Here is a 25,007-nt window from a genome sequence, read left to right as displayed (position 1 = left end):
CCCCTAATGAGGCTAGATGTGTACAAACTTCACCGTCGATCGCAACCACGTAACACCGAAGTCGACAGCCACCATATCACAGTGAGAGTCCTCCAAGGCGATGCCTCCAAGAAGGACGTGATGCCAATAGCACCGCCATCGTTGGTCCAAAGAATAGACTGAGTTTTCACATGGAAGGACCCATTCCATGGGAAGGGAAGCCACATCGACAGACGCCTTCATGGAGGGGGATGGCACACAAGGGCACGCCATCATCGGCATTGGCAAAAACGAGCTAGGCTTTCACCCTAGACTCCTCCAGCCCACCTACTGTGAAGAAAGCACGCCAGTGGTCGTGCTGCCTCTGCTGATGTCGCTGTCATCACGAGAGCGCACCGCCTCACCAACCTTCTGCACACCGACAGGCTCCCCGCGAGCCAAATATGGGGGAATAGGCAGGTCTGGCAAGCGAAGGAGCCCAAGCATTAGGGAGATGGTGGTGGTAGCATAGTCAGGGAGACCTGCAGTCACAACAACATGCGGCCAACGCACACAAGGCGACCATGGGGAAGGTCAAGCTCAGGGCCATTGCCTTAGGGTGCCGGATCGCCGCCAGCATGCACCCCGCCGACGGACTCCCGACCATCTCCATGTAGAGCCGCGCGGCGTGCCGCCTACACCAGCCGGAGCACCAGCCGCATAGCCTGGCCAAACGCCATGACCACACACACCGCTGCCATCTCCTCCCGATACCATATCCACTTCGCCCTTAGGGACCCTTGCGCGCCGGGAAGAGCACGCTAGCAAAGAACACGTCGAAATCCGACCACCACTATATGACGGCCCAAACCCATAGATCCAGCCTCTAAAACAGCAGATAAGGGTAGGTCTCGCGTTGGTCTGCCATATCTCGTTAGTATTCAACCGGAGGGGAGAGGAGAGGAAGAGTAGAGCGGAGGGAGAGAGGGAAAGAGGGGAAGGGGGGAGCACCGCGACGGCCACTGTCTCTGCAGCCGTATCCAGCAGACGGGTGGTGGCAGCGGCTGCTCTAGGCTGCACAGTGGGGAGGGCCTCTTGTGGCGGCGGTGGTGTCGCCCCGTGTCACCTCTCGGGAGACGATGGGGGGGGGGGGGGGTTTCAAATTGTTAAGCAATAGTCATTTCCGCAGAAATGAAATCCCAGATTTTCAACTCCTCAATCATATTAACAGATGAGTCTCACAGATTCTTTCATATCTAATAGGAGTATTAATGGTCTAGTACGTAGTGGTTGACTAAATAGCATGGGATGTCGTGCCACACCGGAAATTACTCATCCATGTATCACTAGATACCAACACTAGTAGCTTACGCGCGCCCATGCGCGCGTTGAGCCATAGCTACTACTTTGTAATTTGAACTATGCATATGTATATTGGCCATGAACTCTATATTGCCACAAAATTTAGTCAAACGGTATCACAGTGAGAGTGGTGGGCATACCTATATCTATTACTGTCCTTTTGCTATAACGAAATTTCAAGTTTTCAATTTAACAATCAACATCAACAAGAGCAACTGCAAATTCCATCTAGCATGTATAAACCAAGTACAATAACAAGCATCAAAAGGTAAATAAGTCTTACGATATAATACTGCTCCTATACTTTCCATCTTTTTTCTCAAAGCATATAGTTGACCACAATACACACGCTTAGCATATTTACATTTCATATATTTTTCCCTCGGCTTTGAACTCCACCCTACCGGACGTAGTGCTCTAAAAACCTAAAATAATGTTTTCCCTTGGTATTGCTTGAAAATAATGTTGGTCATCTTTCCTGAATGACACTAGACTGCATTGTTAATAGACCATAATAGAAAGGGGAACACGGTCATATCACATTTCACTCAAAACTAACTCAAGGGAAGAAACTACTGACACTAAGGACATGTGAGCAATTTAACCAAAAGAAACAACATTGCTAACCTTTCCGGTATGAACAACGGGAACTCACCAATAATTGATCTTGTTATGACAGTGCTGCGGTGGCGGAGTGCTTCCTGCATGGTAGGTAGGATAGCTGGTCCATAAGTGCACTGCTACTGCTGCTTCCAATTTGAACTCCACCCTACCGGATGTAGTGCTCTAAAAACCTAAAAAATGATGAGTAAATTTCAGTGTTCTATCTATTCAGTTTAGCAAAAAATTTAAAGATAGTTTTGCTGATTTTTCTAAGTTCATTTTTAGCTAATTTGAAGAAAAATAAGGTCGGCATACTTAATTGCTTCCACCAAGGATAAAGATTACATAGAAATTTCAGGACACAACATGATGATGTTGACATTATTGTAATGACAACACAACCTCTTAATTTAGGCACAACTTCCTAATCCTTATTTTCATTGGTAGCATGATCTTTTAATCGACTTGGACAACCTTTCTTATATTACAACTACACTAAAGTTAAGTTCCTATGTGAATTTGAGGAGCATTGGAATAATAATCTAGGATTAAATAGGAACTCTTTTGCTTCCTGCAATCAGCACATGCTCTTCCAAAAAAATGCAATTACTACCAATCAGATTCTATAGCATTTCGCAAGGACCACTCATAGACAGATTAAGTTGGTACCTGCACGCACCTGCACATGGTGGCAGGGCTTCAGGACAGCGGCAATACCCATTCGATCTGCGTCTGGTGGTCTACAACTTCTTCTTGCACCACTCTACGCCATCGAGAACTCGCCCTTGGCCTCGCCAATGCATAGACCGCCTCATCTCATCCAGACCATGCCTATCAACTCTCCCTCCTCGCCTGTAGAAAATAGTAAAATTATGTCTTGCAAAGCATATATCTTTTTGTAAGAAAATCATGGCTTGCAAAAGCAGCTCGTTTACATGATGCCAATTGCTTGCCTAGGCATTCACCATAGTCATGCGGTATTTTGATTTGTTGGACTATCAGCGATGATATATCACTTTCTATACCCATTAATGTAGTTCCATCTTTAGTAACTTTAGTGGAAAATGCCACATATGTTATTTGATAATCTATAATAATTGTTTTTAGTAGCACCATATACGATCTATGAATAACAAACATAGCTATAATGTCAATTACAGATAGTCTATGTGATTTTTAAAATCACATTTCTAAAGGAGAAGGTAAAAATACTCTAGAACTAAAACCCAGTTTTTACATAATTCTATTTTGGAAGCAGACGAAACAACTTGCATTTTCCCTTTATTACGGCGCTGATGTGAGATAGAGCTGTTCAAATTAATGGCAAGAAAAAAAATTGTTTCACCCAACCTTTAAAATTATTTGAATTTTAAAAGTTTTTATTAGATGAGAGAAGAACATCAAAATAGATGACACGAAAATCAACTCGTGTTTTATATGATAGAGATAACTAATCTGAGGGGAATTGTGCAGTAAATAAGCCTTGTTTTTACATCGCGGCGTCGTCAGTGTTCAGATAAATAACCTGGCAATCAAACGAGCTGACGACTGCTTCGTTGACAACCGAATTGTTTAGGACCTCGTCGCGGCTCCGTCAGGGGGCAGACCACTTCTGATTTCAGGCTACAAACGAGGCAGTGTGTGGCGAAACATCGGTCGATCACAATTCGCAAGAAGATAATCGCAGCTGAAAGCGTGAGCTCTGTGTGAATTCAAGATACGGCACGACATGCCATGCCATAGTTGAACTGAACCATACACCACCCAGGGTTTCTGAAACTTCACGGCGGCAGGTAGTAGTACTCGAAATCAAGGCCACTTTCAGAAGTCAGATGACACGAGGGTCGGAGAGTTTATAGGAAAGCAGTTTTTTATATGAAAAAATGCCACGCATGCGAACACGCTGCATACTGACACGCTACTCTACTGGTCTGGAAACCCAAGAGAAGTCAACTCGAGCTCTTGGCAGCAGGAACCAATCGTGCAACATTCCATGCATATCTGCGCTTTTCATTTCGCAATTGGCGTTTAATTTACCTCTCCCTGTTCTTTTTTTTTTTCATGCTGCCGGCTGCCGTGCTTACGGAACACCGAAGGTAACCTCCAGCTTTTTAAAAAAGTCTTTTCTTAGCTTATATTTAAAGTCAAATAAGGCATCACGAAGTTCTTATATTTGCTGAGAGAATTTGAGTTAAGATTTTGATTTTAAAAATAATTCTAATGAGATGATTTTTGAAAACTCCACTAGCAACTTCTATCAAACATAACCATAGATTGAGTACCTCAATTCGAAATTTTGCATCAACTTGCTATGATCATAAGGATGAATAGTATATATAAATATGAGCATGTAAATCATGATATAATGCTAGATAAGCAAAAATCATAAACTCTATTTATGTATAGATACAAAACCTATATATGAAAAGGGCTAGAAACCTTCGATGGTTTCTTAGACCGTCGGATATTTTGATTTTTCGATCGAAAGTTTTTGATGTGTGTAAAGTTCCACAGATCTTATTAGACTATGTATCTATCATAAAGATGGAAATACGAATTCCAAGAATACATATCTCTTCAAAAATATTATGATAGAGTGTTACCCATAGGGTGATATTAGATAGATGATGAATGTTCCACATGACTTGGCACTTTTAGTACTTTGCCAAATCTCCGACGCCCTCCTTTCCACCTTGAGGACATTATGAGGATAATTTTTCCTTATTATGGCATGTATATCATATTTTGCCGCTAAGCCTCTTCACTTGAGGATTCTTGTCTTGATGATCATTTGATTGGTCTCTTGTCATATATATTCTTGACATGATCCTTTAGCTTCTTAATTTTCTCTACAATGTTAATTTCACAAGTAGAACTAGAGGAGGTATTTTTGTTAGAGCAACAAGAAATAACCAATAATTCTTCATTGAATATAAATTTCGCATCAAATGAATTGATAGGACCAACACATGTTAAATCTACATTATGCAAAGAAAGTGTACTATTATCCATACGAGATTTATATGATTTTACCGTTGAGAGAATTACCTCATAAGCTATTTCTAGCTCGGTATGAGAAGCTACAAGACTTTCATGAGTGCACGAAACCTCATTATGATTTTCTTATAATTCTACATACTTGCTAGTTAGTTTTTTAAGTTGACCCCTTAGCTCAATATTTTATTTCTCCAAATATGCTATATAAGAAATAGAGTTAGAGACACAAACATCATTAATAGGAGAAATAATGGATTTGTCATTAGATAAAGAAATAAAATTAGTACATAACATATCTAAATCTACTAGAGGTATATCATCTAATTTGTTAATTAAATAAATATGTTCAATCTTAAGATCCCTACAAAGATTGGGTGAAGAACTATGGGATTTCAACTAGCAAAATATTTGAGTATTTTTAACCGAAACAAATATGCTCCAAAAGCTAAAATATAACATAATACATAAAAAAGCAATAATTAATAAAATTAACTACAACTAAACAATGTAACCTACTCAAGGCTACAGACTAGATACTTCAATGTAAATATTTATTACCGAGATGGCATTGGTTCATAATGTACCTTGTGGTACCCAAATGAGTCAAGACTTAAATGCCTCTTCAAATACCTATTAAATAATTCAAGTACCTTGTGGTACCCAAAACATGTTAGGTTCTTGAATGCTAGTCAAGAGAGATTTAGGTATCCAAATGACTTTTGCATGAAGTTTATGTAAACTAACAACCTTACAATTATAGTATCATTTCAAGTCTTCCTAAGAAAATAATGATCATTAAAAAGAATAGGCTTAGGAGTGTTACCATTTGAGCAATTATTACCAATATGCTATTTCTCTCGGTAATTATAACAAGTCATATTTTTGCTTCTAGTCACATCGACTTCCTTCTTACCAATTTGCCTCTTTGATTTTTTTGGCTTCTCATCAAGATTGCTAGGATAACTTGAGGCAAAGTATCTCATTTCTTTGCATTTGAAGCACAAGATGTGAGCGAGACTTTTCTTTTCTTTCTTCTTCCTCATCTTCTTTGTATCTTGATATTCCTTTTGATGCCTTCTATTATGCCTTCAGTTGTTCACCTTTTTCTTGGTGTAGAAACCAAGTTCATCCTTATCATCTATGCTTCTTTGATAATTCAAGATATCATTAAGAAAGACCTTCGAGTTGTAGCATCTTCTAGTTTCTTCTTTAATTTCTTGATCTCATCTTTTAGCTCTTTGTTCTTCTCTACAAGGTTAGTATCAACAAGCATAGAGAAAAAACTAATATCCAAATTTGAGATACAAGTTATATCTAGTAATTCATCATAATAAGTGGACATGTCAATCTTAGATGCAATACATAAACTAGATACATATGTCATGTCATTAATTAAATCACATATAATGCCTATGTCCACTTTTATATTTTCGGATACATTGGTCACAAGAGAATCATAAGTTTATTTGAGCTTCTCATGAGTTTCACTAAGAATCTCATGAGAGAAGTTTAGCTTTTCATGAGATTCGTTAACCTCCTCATGAGACCGCTTTAGCTCCTCACATAAGTCTTTCAAAAAAGCATTTTTCTTTTTAAAATTTCTCTTGGCCAATATATTCGTTCATGCCTTCTAACATCTCTACAAGATCATCATAAGAATATTCATGATCATCATCATCAACACTTTTTACCTTCCCGTTACCTTTTGCCATAAAGCAATATGGTGATGTAGATGGAGTTGTAGATTCATCAACATAGTCACTTGAAGGAGAATGATAATCTTTATTGTTAGAGCTTGAGATGGAAGAATCATCCACAATCATCAACTCATCAATGCAATCATCGTTTGTCATGTTGATCCATCATATTTTTCTTACAATTTGATCCACATGTCATTAGCACTCTTTAAATTACATATCTTATAAAACACATCTACACTCAAAGCACTAAATAAAGCATTAATAGTTATAGCATCGAGATGTAGGTATTTCTTTGGCCCTTTTTGTTGGAGCATGGTCATCCAAAGCATGAGAAAAGCCTACATCTACGATCCACCATATTTTCGGACTTATGACTTTAAAATAAGAAATGATGTGTGTTCTCCAATAAATATAATTTGTGACATCAAATAAAGTGTCTCACCGGGGTGTTCTATACAAACAGTCGTCATCTTTTTTCTCTCAGGACCACTAAAAAGAGAGATCAGATTCTGATACCACTTATAGCATCAAGGAGGCTGACTAGAGCAAGGGATGAATAGGCGGTTCTAAAATTTCTACCAAGATATAAATTATATTCTAACGCGGAATTAAAAGATCGGTTACAACACATATAAAACCTTCAAAATCTATATCTCAATAAAGTGATCAATTCTATGTCTATGTCAAGTTTTGCAACCTAGAGTGACATATATGCAATTATAATTCTAGGAATGTAAATTGCATAATGTAAATAAACTTAAATAGATAAACCACAAAGGAGACACTAGATTCTTTATCGTGGTCTCAGAGACTTGCCGGTCTCATTTAATCCATATTGAGGTGACTTCAAGCCATTAACCGCTCCTCTATCAAGTATGCAATTCTCACCACAAAAAGAGGCTCACTACGAGCAACCTGATCTTAAGCTAGATTAATCCAATGAATCACTTACTGCCTCTATTCCCCTATGTTTGCACTTTACTACTCTGGCAAGGCGTGTACAAAGCCTCTCACAATCACACCGGACCTTCTCACAAGCTTCTTTGAGAATATCACTAGATCACAACACCACTGTGCCGTCTAGGTGTTAGCAAACACCAAGAATAACAAGCCAAGATGAACTCGACTCTCGCCAAGTGTCTAAAGCTCAATCTCTAATACAGATACACTTGATTCTTACCTCACAACCCTCTCTATGTGAAACACATGCACAAATATGTGGCAATGACTTCACTTTGCTCAAGGCTCAGTGGGGGCATAAGAGATCCTCCAAGTTATTGGACAAAGGATATATATAAGCCAAAATGCAAAATATAGCTGTTGCCAAAAGTCTAACTTCAATACGCATCTGACGATAATACCGTAGTTGTACTATGATCTGACCGTCACTAGACCAACGACTCTAAAACTATCTATTACAGCTTTTTTAGGCCTCTCGCGGCCAAGACCGCAAGCCTCAAATAGACTACCAAAATTCTCTATTGTCTGGTGGTCAAACCGACCACCTTGGCGGTCAAACCGACACCCGTTCTAGAGAGATAAATGTTCTCTGCAAGCTCCAGTGGTCAGATCGGCTATCTTGGCGATCATACCGGAGTTCTTGGCGGTCTGACCGTCACTCCCTAATCAACACATCTGACACTCAGAGAAATAGCGATAACTTTCTAACCTAATGTCCGATTTATGTGATCTTAAACTCTACGGAAAGCTTATTTAAAGGACCACACATCTCAACTAATTGCTTGATCTCAAACACATTAGATCAAACCTAAAATATAGTCTAAAAATCCATGACAATAAAAACTGCATGAATCTTAAACTTTTGCAAAACAAATTTGCAACCTAAAGGTTCCATACGACCAAAGGTTAAAGCATTCACTATGAGAACTTGCAAAACACTTTTGCAAACTTAGTGACATGCCATACGGAGTAAGAACATGAACTTGAGCTATTTGCAAAACTCATTTGCAAACTATAGCATCCTACCAAAGAGAGTATGCACATGAAAGATTGAGCTTATCAACACATAATAAAAACTTAAGCAATAGTATAAACCCCTCTTAATAGTACGGTATTTATCTTATCAATCTGGTAATTTTTCTTCTCTAATCATCATTGATCGGTAAAGAAATGACATATATTTTATACTTTTACCTTGAGCTAGCTATCCCTTTGGACTTGACGAACATATTATCCAAGTTCCGATGCTTCTTTTAGGCTTGTCATCAACACTTCAGTTATGCTTGATGAAAATATTCATCCTCACTTCTCATCTTAATTCTCTCTTGATCTTTCGGAAGCTTAATGAAGTTCACTTGATTACTTCCTATACACCAAGTATGGAAGACCTTTTTTCACATCATCTTCATTCGGTTCACCATCAAGATATGAATTGTAAGCATCAAGTACACAAGTTATCCATTAAGCTTGTCTTAATCTTGCTCTTCCAACTCGTCATATTGAATATCTCAATTCAATATTTACCTTCATATGTAACCTAACCTCAATTTACTTTTAAACACATAGTATATGGGTTAGTCCATAAAACTCAATTGACAATTTTATACCTTTAGCTACTTGATCTCCACAAGTAACTTTGATTTTCACGCTTATTGTCAATATTCTTAAAACCATCCTCAAACTCCGAGATCTCTTCCTCTCTAACTTCTACTTTACCACATGAGCATCACTTAGAGCTCAATTGACCTCGATGCATATCTTTTGATCTTATGGTATTCCTCAGCGAATCTATTTATCACTTATGCATCTCTTATAGAATAACCTACTAACAATTCTCAACATAATTATTAGTCTATAGGTATTATCACTACTTACCTAAGCATCATTTAGAGTTTATTCATCTTGACGTATTTATTTTGATCACATGATATTTCTCAATGAATCCATGCTCAATCCTCCATGTATCACCTATAAAACAATCTACTAAACAATTCTCAATACAATTGTTAGTCTATAGGTATTATCATTAATTTTCAAAACTACACTTATAAACTAGATGCACCTTCACCTGTCCACACATGGACCACACTAGATGTGCAACAAGCTCCGCTCTGAAGGCACCGAAAGCCGCACGATACGGTTCGAACGGTCTAAAGGTTTTTCGCTAACGTGGATGCCATGGCTGGCCAGAAAGCCACGCTGCTCTAATATATAGTAATTTCATAAATACCGGGAGGAGACCAAACTGTCTTGGATCACTGAATCCTAGATTCTTGAAGATCAGCTTCGCTGTAATTTATTTCTTTCTTTATACGAATTTGGCGGTTTCTGTGCTCGGTTTCGATGACATTTTCTTGAAGAATAGCCTGAGAATATATATAATCAAGTTAACAAGCGCAAGCTGCCTGCATTGTTGAGGAGCATATATTGTTACTTAGCTTCCTTCGGTTGTAAATATATGTCGTTTTAAAAAAGATTCAATCAAACTTTTAAAATTTTGACTAATAATAGCTTTTAAAATATTTAGTTTGAAAACCTTAAAATCAAATTTTGTCTTTAATTTTTTTTCATAATATCACAAATTCAATGATTTTTATAAAAATATTTTAATAAAAAATACTGATCAAAACTCTATAGTAAATATTATATCTTATCTACAATGATATGTATTTATAACCAAAAGGAATACATAAGTGATCAGTTTCACTGTCTCTATCTGAATCATGAAGGTCAGCGCCAAAAGCGAGGGAACAAGTGGGAGATGATTATTAGATCAACCGATGCCGCTGGAGGCATGCTGATGCATGGACCTATCCATCTAAGCCAGGTGATTGCTCTTGAATTTGAAAATCTTATGCGAACGGTCAAGGAGATCAATCTGATACCATCAAGATCAAGCTGTTTCACCGTACTAACATTGTACGTTTACTGATGTTAGATGTAAATGGCCAATGGCTAGTAGGACTGCAGGAGGAGAAGCTTGCCTCTTGGTCTATCGCCGCCACGAGCAGCAGCAAGAGACAGAGACCGACGAACGACCCGTGTCTGCTGCCAGTGCCGGCATGCCACTGCTGGTCTACTGCTGCCAACGACCTAGGTAGATAGGAATGCAAAAGGCGATAGCCTGATAGGTGAACCATGCCCCTTCATTTTTTCCCCCTCTTTCTCATCGCCCCCCCCCCCCCCCCTCTCTGCCTTTCTCAGTTGAGTCTGAAATTATGGCAGCAGTGTGCTACGGATCTCTTAATTTTTCTAGCATTTTTTTCGCAGCAGTTTGATTTGTGAGAGCATTGAACGGTCAGCTCTAATCGCTCCACGGCCTCGCAGAAAGCGGGAGCCTGCAGTGCGGAGGAGCACTCCTGGACTCCTGGTCGAGCGAGTTGGGCCGTTGCTGGGTCGAGTCTTCTGCGTCGGCTGCGTATGGGCTTACGCATGCCTTCCGGCCCCGGCCTCTTTCCACTGAAGCGAAGCAGCCTCCTTCCGTTCTTCTCTTGTAGTCGTCGTCGTCGTCCTCCCCTCTTCTTGGCGCGGAGTGGAGACTGGAGATCCATCCGGACTCAATCGCTTCCTTCTTTTGCTGGTAAGGAAACCCTAGCTTTCTCGGACGGACTTTCCCGAGAGTGAGTTTTGTTCTGCAGGACTGTGATCAATCAAGTCCAAATCTTTCCTGCTCGGATGGATACTCAAATCCACCCAGTTGCGTGGTGGAGTACCAGTAGGCAGTAGCAGTTTATTTTCCCCAAAAAATTGGGGGTTCAACTCCCCATGTTGAGTCCGCCCCTGCTTGTACGCAATACCTTGAAGCACTGAGGTTTTAAGGACGGTACAGAGCATTGATGTAGTCGCTAAACCTTACTAGGCCTGATGGGGAGCAGAGACGGCGGTGGTCGCTGCATAGAAGGCGGCCAGGGCTACGCCGCTGACATCGATTCCATCAGGGAGGCGCAGGCCCGCATTGCTCCGTACGTGCACAAGACGCCCGTTCTATCGTCGACATCTATCGATGCCATAGTGGGGAAGCAGCTGTTCTTTAAGTGCGAGTGCTTCCAGAAGGCGTGAGGATTACTGGCCGATGTGTTATTCAGTTCTGGAATGCTTTGTGTTTTTGTACTGTACTGATTGTTTGTTTGGGGGTGTGTTGTGTTGTGTAGAGGCGCATTCAAGATCCGAGGGGCTTCGAATTCGATATTTGCGCTTGATGACAAGCAGGCGTCGAAGGGCGTTGTGACACATAGCAGGTTGGTGCTAAGCTTTAGTGTTTCTTTTGCAAATTTTCCATACATCTGAAGAACATAAGGATGTTGATAAGATGGTCTCTTCTCAGTGGGAACCATGCGGCTGCTGTGGCTTTGGCTGCAAAGCTGCGTGGTATACCTGCACACATTGTCATACCAAAGAATGCACCAGCATGTAAGGTCAACAATGTTAAGCGGTATGGTGGTCATATTATCTGGAGTGATATGAGCATTGAATCGAGACAATCTGTTTGTAAAAGAATCCAGGAGGAGACTGGCGCTGTTCTTATTCATCCGTTCAATGATAAGTACACTATCAGGTGTGTTTTGACAACAAAAAAGCTATTTTTGTTGAACTCTTCTTTTATTATGTGAAAATTATGTCTACTCCACAAAATTGTTTTTCTTTTTGCATAGACACTGCTTTTGGTTATATAAGTGAATTTAGTGCGCCACTTGTCTTCAGTTCTTTATTCGCTAGTCCTAATTCCTAAGCAACTGTTTCAATGTGCAATTAGTCAGTCTGGGATTTGGAGCATAAGGGATAGATAACTTTGATCACATGCTTACTTCAGTACTCATGGATTCTTCTTCTAGTGAAATGATTACAAGGAGGATATGGAAATATTGAATTTAAACGAATATAAACTCATTTTCATTCTTAGACAAAAGTAAGATGCAGCTTACATAGAGCTTGCAGATTTCAGGAGAAATGAGAGTAGGGAAAGGAAGGGACTGGAACATCTGCTTGCGGATGCAACCAGACACAAAAGGAAGCAAAATAAATAAAATAAAAGGCTTCTTAACCCCAGGACAGTTTACCTGTAAAATATTAACCGAAAGACACAAACTATTGCTATTATGTAACCCATATTTTGCATCAAGCCACTTTCTCGAAAAAGAACAACTTGTATAAAAAAATCCTCAGGTTTCGTTTTAGTGCATTACCATTTTACAATATCTGTTCTAATTGCAACATGGAAATTTGTGATGATTTTCCAGTGGTCAGGGTACAGTGTCTCTAGAACTTTTGGAGCAAGTCCCTGAAATTGACACAATAATTGTTCCCATTAGTGGTATGTACTACGTGAACTTCTTTATGATCTAAACAATACTATTTTCTTTTTTTTTTTGACACTTGCATATTTTTTTTTGGGGGGGGCTGAACTAAAGGTGGTGGTTTAATTTCTGGTGTGGCCCTTGCTGCAAAGGCCATAAACCCTTCAATACGTATTCTGGCAGCAGAACCCAAAGGTGCTGATGATTCTGCTCAGTCCAAGGCTGCTGGAAAGATCATCACACTGCCTTCGACAAACACCATTGCTGATGGACTACGAGCTTTTCTTGGTGACTTAACATGGTAAAGCAATTTGCATTAAACACATATGCAATATCTTTTTCGCATGCATTGTCTATAGTACTTCGAACCATACTAAAATGTTGGTCCTTTCTCCTAACATATATTTTTTATCCTTACAAAAACTTCGATAGCAATGTTAATGCTACTTGAAAATATATTTTGCTAAAAAAAGTGTCTTGTGTTAATATCCTGAAATGGTTTGTAACACTGCCAATACTTGGTGTTATGAAGTTTGGATAAGGACATATGCCAGTGGGTAGAACTTACATTTGCTCTGTGAGTTAATCAATGATGTTGGCAGTAGAAAGAGCACTATATCGAATAGCAAAGTTCTGAACCATTCTGCAGATAGAGGAATGCATTTGCAAATTTCTCTGTCTCATTTAAAAGATCGATTCATTTACTTCTTTGCTCACCAATTGCTCATGTTTCATGGAATGTGTAACATTTGATCTCTATGTTTTAGGCCAGTGGTGCGTGACTTGGTGGATGATATCATCGTTGTGGATGACGATGCCATTGTGGACGCCATGAAAATGTGCTACGAGATCCTGAAGATGGCTGTGGAGCCTAGTGGTGCAATTGGCCTCGCCGCAGCCCTGTCCGACGAGTTCAAGCAAAGCTGTGCTTGGCATGAGAGCAGCAAAATAGGGATCATTGTTTCGGGAGGCAATGTTGACCTCGGTGTTCTTTGGGAGTCGCTCTATAAACGGTGACTGGAGTTGGACGGTTGAAACTCGTACTAGAATTTCAAATGTACAAGGAGACACAGTAAATTTGTAATCCATTGATTTCATACTCATACAGGACACTGTCTTGTCTGTTGAGGTATAATCCCTTTGTTCATAAATAGTAGACGTCAAATTTTGACTAAGGTTTTCTTATAAAATATATTATTTATAGCTATAAAATCTATATATTATGAAATTATTTTGAATTATGAATCTAGCTGTATAATTTTTATACACTAGATATTATTATAGTTTAATTAAATATTAGTCAAAATAAATAAAGTTTAACTTTTTAAAAAATATATATTTATTGTTTCTGAATAAAACATTCTGATGTACTCTTTGACTTTCACAACAAGTGAAGGGGAATTGAACTCTTGGTCACCCAAGCAAACAGCCTACCAGCAATGTCGCGCTAACAGTAGACGTATTTACGTTTGGCAGTAGTGACCAGTGAGAAGTCGTACTTCTGTCTAGAGCTAGCTCCTGTAGTGAGAAATCTGTCCATCTAGTATGAAAACACGAATCTTAAAGCACGTCTGCCACCCAAAAGAGAACCCTTGTGAGCTCCCAATCGCATCCTTCCCTTCTCCCCCTCTCGCCGCCGCCGCCGCCGCCGCAGAGGGAGACACAGCTCCTACAGTGTCCTACCAAGCGCGTTGTGCGCGCGCGCGCGAGAGAGAGAGAGCCGTAGACACCGATGGTGAACCAGCGGCAACGGCTGGCGCGAAAGCGCTTCCGCGAGGCGAACCCGGACCTCTGCCCTCCCAAGCCCGCCCCTCCCGCCGACGGCACCAAAAAGAAGAGAACGAAGAACAAGAAGAGCATGTTCAAGAATGCCAAGAAGGGAGGCGGCGGCGGGAGGTCGAAGCACCCGCTGCGGGTTCCCGGGATGCGGCCCGGAGAGCGCTGCTTCATCTGCAAGTCCACCGACCACGTCGCAAAGGCCTGCCCCGAGAAGGCCCTCTGGGACAAGAACAAGGTACGAGCCTACCATTAGCCACCTAGAAGCGCTGTATTTAGAAGCTTGTGAAGCTAGTTTTGATTAGAAGTAACGCCAATTGCTTAATATGTCATGGACATCGAATGATGTAACTTAGCTGGGTAGTAGGTTTATAGTAGCCATAATATTCTCTCTGCCATTGCTGGGGTAAAACCAGCGAAGTTTAGAACGGTACAAGTGATTGCGCCTTTCCATGAGTTTGTTCAATTTAGTGCATGGCATTGCTGGGTGAGATTTCATTAGGCATGTAGTGCTACTGTGCAGGTACTAACACCATCCTTACTTGCTAGATGCAAACTCACAACTGAACTTTTTGAGCAAACATGTGCCACTTTGATCAGTGTTTATAAGGTGGCCACATGTTCCTAATGAACTGTAGTGAGAGTTAAATCAGTGGTGTATGTTGATGTTCTTTTTTGCCAGTTGGTTTAATGTCTGGTTTTTCCATTTGAAATGATTATATCCCAATTCCTTTTCGCAATGTGATAGGGCTAAGCTCTTTTTTTTTAGATTTGCTTGCTCTGCAGGGAGCGGGGGCATAGTCTGAAGAACTGCCCTGAGAAAAGTGAGGGGAATTTGAAGAAATTTTGCTACAACTGTGGTGAATCTGGTCATTCTCTTTCCAAGTGCCCCAAGCCCATTGAAAATGGTAATCCTCGTACATCCATCGTAGAAATTTTTTGGTACTAGATACCTGTGTTATCATTACTTATGTGGTTTCACTCATTTAACATGATTCTATACACAGGGGGCACAAAGTTTGCAAGCTGTTTTGTTTGCAAACAGCAAGGACATTTGAGCAAGAATTGTCCTGAAAACAAACATGGAATATATCCAAAGGTATTTCACCATGCTCCCTTATCCCTTCTCAATTCTCATGCTATTGCAAATGTAAGGCACTGAATTAAAACACGCGTTTTAATCGTATATAGAGTTTATTGGAAACAAGCATGGCATGCCTGACAGATGTTTTTGGTCCATGATCATTACCTATTTACTAGTTAGGCTGCTGTGATGATAATGCGTCATGTAAAAAATGTATAGCTAAGCATGACTAACGATTGATAAGTACACCATCTTAGGAGTTTATCCTATGAGCCTCTAAACTACAACAATCCAGCTATCGATACATTTTGCTGTGAAGGTTGTCTTTGTTCAAAATTCAGACATACAGAAACAGTTTGCTGGAGGGCTATACTTGTATCAACTCATAATCAAATGTCAAGTCCCTCTAACAAGCTCCTAGTCTATTCTTCCTGGTGGTCCTGCACAAGGCACAAGCCTATCCTTGGGCAGAACTCTGATGAAAATCATGTTTTGAGACATCAATCTGCTTGTTAATGTCAAAAGTTTCTTTTATTGCTTTTGTGAATGTTGAGACTGCTACTGCTTGTGCAATCTTTCTTTTATTCTGTTGAAATTATGGCTTGACTACACATGTATGTAAACTCTGTATATATTTATTAGGGTGGCTGTTGTAAGATATGCGGTGAAGTTGCGCACTTGGCCAAGAATTGTCCAAATAAAGGGAAACAGGATTTGTTATCCTCCAGAGATGATGGTAAGTGAACCCCAATTATCAACTGATTTACATATCTTTGGAATATCACAAGTACTTTTGATGCATTCTCAAAATTCGGAGCATTGCGAATTGTTCTACAATTGATCCGCGTGTTCTACATACCTGTTGTTATCATTCAGTCTCCACGATGAGCACGCGAAGTGTTTTACCAGGACGTTTACACCATATGCTTGTTAGATACATTTATGTGGACAGATGATTCCAGAAAGGAAGCTATATTTACTTTGCTTCTAAAGGCGTACTTCTTTTGTGTTGTTAGAGAACATGATTTTGGATATGAATGTCAAAGATTAAGAAAGTAATCTGTAGGCCGCATGGTGTCACATTGTAAGGATGGGTGAACATGTTGCCTTTTACTTCTTAGTAATGATTGGCTATGCATATACCAATGTGTGAGATAAATTATGTTGTAGTATATGTTGAGATTGTCAGCAAGCTGATGCAACTGAACTTCTGCTGTACTTTTTTTAGACAAAAAAACTATTAACTGGGCTTGTGCAGTACAGAAATTAACTATTCCCTGGTTTATTTCTGCTTATTTCAGCTGTCAATATGGAAGAACACTATCCGGAAGGCCGTCCTGTTCTTTACGGTGGAGATGACCTTGCAGACGATTTCGTTGAAGAAGAAGAACCAAAACCCACCAAATCAAAAAAGGCAAAATCAGGCACAGGGACAGGCAACGATGAGAAGAATGCTAACACAAAGGCAAAAGCTAAACAAGCAACAAAAGTTGTAAAATTCTTTGGTTAAAGAATGAAAAATTTGTAGCTTCCGATACAAAGGATCCTTCTGAACAAGTTTTATTGCGGATCACGGCTATGTAACTTGCAAGAGAATTTGTCTGCCAACTACGCGCCGTTTGAAAATTACCAGTTTGGTACCACTCTCTGCCCTTTAAGTGTTCACATTAGGTTACAGTGCCGTACCGGTTTGTAAATGTGTTGCTCTGGCGATTTGTTTGCTCGTGGTGGTGCCGGAGGCGGATTGGATTATGGTGAAGGTTGTGCGGTATATTCGTGCATAAAATCCTGGAGCCAATCCCCAATCCAGGCAACGGTAGACGCTTAGAGCAGATCCTGAAGGGGATGGAGTAATTCCGAACCGATCTACTTCATCGGAGGAATGACTCGCAACACAACGGCAATGGCTGCATCTGCCACGATCATCAATGGTCTAGAAGATTTGGATGGGTCAAGGATTCGCCGAGAACATTCAGGAAGAGGTAATTGCACTCAAGAGTACAATGGGGGATTTTGGTTTGCAACTAGGTCTTGTGTATGAACAGATCAGTTCGCTACAGGGAGACATATTCGAACTGATGAGATCTGTGAAAGGGGCGAGTGATCCTATGGCATCTTCAGCTCTTGCAGTTGAGGTGGCCAAAGTTGAGGGTGATGAAGTGGGGAAGCAAGCAAGCAAAACCTTCAGGGTAGAGAATGGTGAAAAGTTTTAGGTTGATGGCAAATTGGACACTGATGAATCTGTAGGACCCCATCTGAATACAACATTCGGGCATGTGTATGTTGACCTTCTAGTTAAGCCTGGTACACAATTGCTTGACACTGGCATAAGCCCCAGTAGATCGTTCCATATGCAGGGACACCAACCAATCCGAGCTAATAGCCACCCTACTTACATACAACCCCATGCTAGGCATTATGAACCATGGTACAACCTTGGCCAAAACAGGCACACTGAGAATGCATTTAACATGTCCATATCCAAACCCAAGCTCGATTTTTCTACCTTCAATGGAGATAATCCTGTTGGATGGACGCATCAATGTGAGAAATATTTTGATATGGCAGCAGTACCACAAGACATGTGGGTTTCTATGGCTACACTACATTGCTTGGGTAGAGCCGAGTTCTAATGGATCAGTTACACCTCGCTATGCAATCATTATCATCATATCTGGTGTATCTTTAGTACCACACAGCCCCTGGTGGATTGAGCCAGTAACTTCACCTCACGAACATCTAGCTCACATACTCACTTATCAAGACGCACACACTCTGAGTCTAATCAAAGCGTAACCAATGCTTCGCATGTCCATGAGCGTGGACACGGCTACTAAATATATTTACACTCTACAGAGATTGTACACTATACCCACACAATATGCTCAGCCTCCAACCATTGCAAGCGAAGGAGCAATCATACTGAGACACTTTAATCATATTTTCTTGCTGGACACTACTACATGATACGTCAAGTGCTTCAGGTCTTGTATAGAGGCCAGACCCCAAGATCAGTTGGGGGGGGGGAGCTCCTTCGCGACAACCTGAAGACGCTTGGATGAATGTTGCCCCCCAGCCCCCCTTAGTAGGATGCCTTGCTTGGTCGGAGAAAGAAAAGTCAAGTCCTATCCATAACAAAAACACATTATTGCACTAGGGTGACTTAGCATGATCGCGTAATGAATCTGTACTTATACGGCCAAGGCAGGTATCTATTGTTGGCAATGAATCACCACCAAGGTGATTCAAGCCCCCAAAAGAGCATCCTCGACTGGAGGACTACTCCACCTACCCCCGCCAAATCAGTTTTCACCCATTTTTTCACCACACTATCCATATCCCACACGATATCGAGGATTTCACAACCATCACAGAATTCACAATCATCAAGCATTCATGGAATATATATTAATTGATAAATAGTGAAGCGACATATCTGAAGATGTATTCCAAAGCGACATCTCCGAAGAGACATATTTAATCATAAGCATGCTAGATATCATTCTGTCGCCCGATGTTAATATAGATAACGATAGGTATAACAATTGTTTGATAGGGTTTAACTACTGCAAGCAATTTAAATAGCATAATATATAGCACATGTTTCTGCAAACGTGACGATCAATAACAAACTATACCAGAGAAGAATCAATTAACACTAAATAGAAAACCAAATGATCCCTAATGGATGTCACACCATGATATAAAGGTAGATCTCGAATTTAGATGAATTTAGGTGAAAGAATTGCCAAAATCGTAGTTAGAACGGAGAAGTAAAGACTCTTAGAATATTTATTCTAAAAATAAATCCAAAAAATATGAAATGGTGCTATTCATAGGTGGGGCCCATAGATGAGACCCACTAAACAGTAACTCAATTGGGCCCATGGTATAGTAACTTGGGTTGGGCCAAAATGGGCTTGGATTGAGCCAGATCGGGTTTAGACTGCATAGTAGACAACCCACTCGGGTTGGGCCGACTGGTGTTGCGGACTATGGAAGCTAGGCTGGCCCACTGGGGTATGACATGTTGGTGGCTGGGCTGGGTTGGTTGGCTGACGGTGCATGGGCCGAGCCGCGACCCACTGGTGTGCGGCGCGGGAATGGTGGCCCAGCCGCATGAGTGCGGGTGAGGACTCAAGACGAAGAAGATGTGACGAGCATCTACACACTATGGGGAACTCATCTGGAAGCTCATCGATGGTAGACAACGCTCAGGGCAGTGTCAGACGACGACTGGTGAAGACGGTGGCAGCACACAAAACATGGGTAGCACCTCCCCTATACTAAGCGTGGTCTATCTGCAAGGAAAAGGAGCCTAGCGCTCCTGCGATACATGGCACGATGGTTAGTTCACACACAGAGGGTATGTGCACATTGGTGGTGAGAGTTCGATGCAGCGACGGGAGGAAGCTGGCGGCTGCACGCAGCTAGGCAATGGAAGGGCACAATAACGGTGACACGCTAGTTAGGTGGGTGTAAGGGAGGACGAGGATGCTCACTAAGCTCGAAAAAGGCGAGAGGCTGGTCGGTGGCCAGCAATGCGACGGTGCGGTGGCGGCGACGCGACTCGACTTTCGGCTCAGGCGCACTCCCATCGGGCTCTTGGGCGATGGAGGGCAGCACAGGGACAACAATGATCTCCATAAGCTCCTCGATGGCTCGCGGGGACAGAATGGTGACGACAAGGTCGCGACGACTAGCAATGGCGTGATGGTGGTGTTGTGGTGGTGGTGAGATGGAAAAATAGAGAAATGGAAGGTCGGGCGCTCTATTTATATATAGAGAGTGTGTGTGGCAGTAAGGTGGCAAGGGGAGAGAAGGCGTGGCATAGCTCGATGGTGGCACCTATTGGATTTCACGCGGTGGTAGCAGCTTTGTGCCGGCTAGCACGTGCAGCGGACAAGGAAGTCGTGGGTGACAGGCAGTCCAGGCTGCGCGCGTGAGAGAGCAGAGGGAGGGAGAGAGAGAGTGAGAGTGCAGAGGGATGGGCAAGGTGGTGAGCAAGTGGCCGAAGCATTAACTGCGATGGTGGTTGCGGTGACGAGACAGCGCGGCGTGATGTCACGCTAGAGGAGGGAGATGGTGAGCATTAGCAGGGGACCGATGGATGGGCGACACATGGGCGATTGCGCGTGCGTGGGAGAGCGCGTCGACCAGGCCACACAGGCGGGCGGGGAATGGGCTGAGCGCGGGGGAGGGGGCATAGAACGGTCGGCTGGGCCAAGCGGTTGGGCTGGAACAGAGAGGGGAGGGAGATTTGGCCCGGACAGAGAAGGAAAAAGGAAAAAGGGAAAAGGGTTTTGGGATAAATTCAAAAGAGATATTTAAATTTGGATTTGACTGTGAACTTGGTATGAATTCAAATAGGGATATTTCAATTATGAAATGGGAGTAAAGCTCGAGATTTGGAAGACGATTTGAATCCAAAAGATTTGAATTTAAATAATAATAGATTTGAAACTGAGAGACATTCAATTTTAAATCTCCACTCAAAGAACCATAAAAGCAATAAACCAGATACTTATGATTCAATTAATGCATAGAGAAGTTTAGAATTTAATTTAGTGCAATTGGAATACTTAGCCAATTTAATATATATGAATATATACATACAGGTATACATATATTCATATACCTATTTTCTTGATTTTATTTTATTTTATTAATTATAAAAAAATTAAATTGAAGTAAATTTTGTTATAATTCATATGTTTAAAACTCAGTATGTTACACTTCACTAGTCATTGGATCGTGCTTGTGCGGTTTGGGATGTGTGGATCGAGGGAGGCGTGTTTTGTCGTCGGGCTTTGAAGCCAGAGTTGGGGTTTCAGCCCATGTTGGGCCGACAGGTTGGGCTTGGTGCTTCTGTTTCAGATCCCATCGCCACTATTTCGTCCAAAGAAATCTCTCTGCTTTCGTAGCTTCTGATCTGCTTGTGGATATCTTGCTGACTGATGTTGCTGCTGCTTCCAAGCATCGACAAGCAAGATCGCTGATGCTTGCAACTTGTACATGAGAGTCACACGTATGCATGGACAGATATTAGTCCGTTCGAACTCTAAATAAGCCAAGTGAAGGTTGCTGTTGGATATATATTTGTAAACCACATGTTTGGATTGCACATGTTTTCTTTTCAGATGGCAGAATGTAGGGAACGAATGTGACCAATCATCAAGCAAGACTCCTTCCTGCGAGCATCAACCAGCCCTCCTGGTCACACCGCCCGCTGGCTGCTGAGCAAGACTGCTTTGGTTGTCAGCTGCGTGATGCAGCCTGCAGGTTGTTGGGAGGCAGGCTGATCTGCTCGCTGATCATGGGGCAGGTCACCCTCCACGACGACCTGCGCTAAGAATTGAACCACTTGTCGCCTGAGACCGGGGCGTCAAGTCGACAGCCGCAAGTGCTCATGATCGATCAGCGTAGATGACAATGGCAGTAGTCAGTGTGTCAACCTAAATGGCTAACTGTTGGAAACTAACTACTGGCAACTGGATCTGGACATCTGGTTCATTGTGTCGTCTGTCTTGGGTCGGGCTGCAGAGGAGAATTGGACTGGACTCAAAATATGCTTTCATAGCTTCAGATCGAACCAGAATAAAGAGACGAAAAACAAAAATGTTTGTCAAGATCAAATACCCAAAATTACACTCGCGGTTCAAGGCAAAACTCAAGAATTGCTATAGCGAATGGGCATACAGGTCCAGTAATCACCGAAGTCAACACCAATGCTACAGAAGAGTATAGTTTGTTTTCACAAACACCACCCATTGCTGATTCAGATCGACGGCACAAATTTAATTCTGAAGAGAAAAACAACAACAACAAAAAATCGCACAGATCCTCCTTTCCGGTGGGGTGGGCCAAAAGTGGAAAGCTTAACTTGGTTGGGCCGAGGTCCGGCTGGGCTGGCTGATTTTTGTAGAGCCGTGGCGTGGGCGTTCCCGGAGGAGTTCGGACTCCAGAGTCCAGACGCCCACGGCTGCTAAAGCAGAGCAGCAGCAAACACTCTCGAACCTTCCCCTCCCCTTGCTACAGTTGAGAGAGGTGAAAGGAAAGCCGACCCCGACGGCCTTTCCAGCACCGGTGGGCAGGGGAACCGGCCTCCCGCTGTCCATCTGTAAATACTCTTTAGTATAGATTTTGTTGTAGGCTAGTTAGGTTTTCCATGGGAAATAGGTTGTATGGGGACTTTTACTCCCGTTTGGTCTTTCCGGTGGCCAGCGACGGTGACTCCTCCAGCGAGGATTGATTCAGGATATGTGCAGGTTTCCCTGTGGTGTTGTGTATGCATAGGGAAAAATGAAAAATGGATAACATACGTGGCTGTATTTATCAAAATAGATAATAGATTGATGTATTTATAAATTTAGTATCTATATTTGACACCTCAAAATTAAAAAACCCAATTTTAGTACTCAAATGTTGAAAACGAGCTGGCTCCACCCTTTTTGACAACTGAGATACCGATTACAACACTGTTCACTGTATTTAACACTTCAGTTGCCGAAATCTCTATGTATTCGACAATTGAGCTGCCGAATATAACTAATCCGGCAGCTCAATTGCCGAATTTGGCGTCCGCCCGTGCGCCAAGCCAGTGAGAAGCTAGAAAGCTGAAGCGTATAAAAGTGTAAGTTTTTTATTTAATTCACGACTTTTTTAGAAAAAATAGTCTAAAAATTCTAAACATGTTTATGAGTAAACTAGAGATCACTAGCAAACCATTTTAATTGATTTGATCCAAAAAACTTAAGCCAATATTTAATTAAAATTCTCTAAATAAACCAACATTTATAAATTCTAGCAATATTTAATATCACAAATAAATTCTCAAAAATCTAAGAAAATCCACTAATATTCTTCTCATGTGATGAACTAATTTATAAAAATATTTTCAATCCTATGTTATTTGGTGAAAAAGTGAGTTCCTTTGTAATGCCCAATTTATATACATTTTTATTATTTCATGTGATATTATCTTTTTAATTCAATTTGAATAAAAATGATTTAACATGCATAAAACCTTGGTTCTTTTTTAATGTTAGCTATCTATAAGAGATAACACGTGAGATTTTTAGTGACATGGATAAGAAAGAAAGAGGAGAGAGAAACGATGTCTAGTAATTAGTGGGTGATTTATCAGATGACTTGTCGCTATGTAAACCATTGTATATGCAGCTATTAGTGTCTATAGCATTGCATTTGAGGTTTTTTTTTACAACTTTTAGACAATTCATTATACGGATGTGCCTTATAGACCACCGTTGTCTAAACCGCTATATGTGCCCTTACACTGACTAGGGGACCCACGCCTCAGCTTCTTTCAGCTCCCTGCCACGCCACGCCTTGGTTGGGAAGCGGCGACGGTGATTATGCCCCATTCAAAGTCCAAAATCGTGAACTGCCCCGGCACGGTATTCGCTCCGTTTGGTCGCGCGTCGGTCCCTATCGCACCGCCGAACGGCAGCTCCCAAGGAAAGGTACCGGTGCACTGCACCTTTCGCCTGCTAAAGCTGAGGCCGACGGCGTCAGCCACGTCCCCGAGATTCGCCGAGCCGTCTCTCCTCCGCCACGAGATACCCGCGCGGCCCCGTCACGAGTCACGACGTCCCCGTACGCGCGCCGCTCTCGTCCAAGAGTGGCCGGCCCCTGTCGCCCTCCGTGCCGCGCGGAACGTGCGCTCACGAAACGCCTAGAAAACTTGTGGCCGCGGAGGGGCCGGCATCCCCCCTCCTCCTCGGAGCCAGGTGTCCGTGCTGCCGCCCTGCCGTGGCAGGATGGCCTGGAGGGAGGCAGTTGGGGACACATATCCGCACGTGGCGGGTTACACGTAAATTAGATGGTCGCGTCGTCGGCACTGCAAGTCCGGTGCGCGATTGCCGCGCCCGCCCTGACACACGCTGCCGCTGCCATCAGGTCGAGGCCTTGGCTCGATGCGTGATTGCTGCGCCCGTGTCACACGCTGACTCATCGATCAGGTCAAGGCGCGGCGGATGATTCTGTTGAATATCTGAGTATAGGATATAAACGCGCGGCGGATGATTCTGCTGAATTTCTGACTATAGAATATAACCGTATAAGGAGTATATTATATATAGATAGGATTTTTTTATATTTTAACGATTTCGGATATAGCAGATTCGAATCCGTAGGATCCAGTATAATCGGAAATCATGAAAGCATATAATAAGAAGGTTAAATTGGGTTAATCCACTAAAATACGATTAGTATTCAAATCAGATTTAGTTGTCTTGCCTTGATCGATAAGAT

General features: G+C 41.8%; 2 protein-coding genes across 4 annotated transcripts; both read left to right on the top strand.

Moving 5' to 3' along the window:
- Window positions 1–10,961: 10,961 nt before the first annotated feature.
- On the top strand, window positions 10,962–14,000 carry LOC133889366 (serine racemase). Of its 3 annotated transcripts, XM_062329898.1 has the most exons (7): window positions 10,998–11,160; window positions 11,440–11,635; window positions 11,732–11,818; window positions 11,905–12,135; window positions 12,818–12,891; window positions 12,989–13,175; window positions 13,642–14,000. In XM_062329898.1, exons 1-7 carry the CDS (start codon window positions 11,001–11,003, stop codon window positions 13,889–13,891), a joined length of 1,185 nt encoding a protein of 394 aa, XP_062185882.1. In that variant the 5' UTR covers window positions 10,998–11,000; the 3' UTR covers window positions 13,892–14,000. The 3 variants fall into 3 exon arrangements, with proteins under 3 accessions (XP_062185883.1, XP_062185882.1, XP_062185884.1); XM_062329899.1 differs by lacking the exon at window positions 11,905–12,135 and having other exon boundaries at window positions 10,962–11,160; XM_062329900.1 differs by lacking the exon at window positions 10,998–11,160 and having other exon boundaries at window positions 11,437–11,635.
- A 436-nt stretch (window positions 14,001–14,436) lies between these two features.
- Window positions 14,437–17,386, top strand: LOC133889828 (uncharacterized). Its single transcript, XM_062330306.1, has 5 exons — window positions 14,437–14,888; window positions 15,420–15,558; window positions 15,658–15,749; window positions 16,377–16,470; window positions 17,036–17,386. The coding sequence occupies exons 1-5, from the start codon at window positions 14,607–14,609 to the stop codon at window positions 17,242–17,244; spliced, it is 816 nt and encodes a 271-aa protein (XP_062186290.1). The 5' UTR covers window positions 14,437–14,606; the 3' UTR covers window positions 17,245–17,386.
- The last annotated feature ends 7,621 nt before the right edge of the window (window positions 17,387–25,007 follow it).

Source organism: Phragmites australis, chromosome 13 (genome assembly GCF_958298935.1).
Source record: "Phragmites australis chromosome 13, lpPhrAust1.1, whole genome shotgun sequence".
Taxonomy (NCBI): domain Eukaryota; kingdom Viridiplantae; phylum Streptophyta; class Magnoliopsida; order Poales; family Poaceae; genus Phragmites; species Phragmites australis.
Note: the sequence above shows the minus strand (reverse complement) of the source record. Positions and strands in the feature narration are given on the sequence as shown.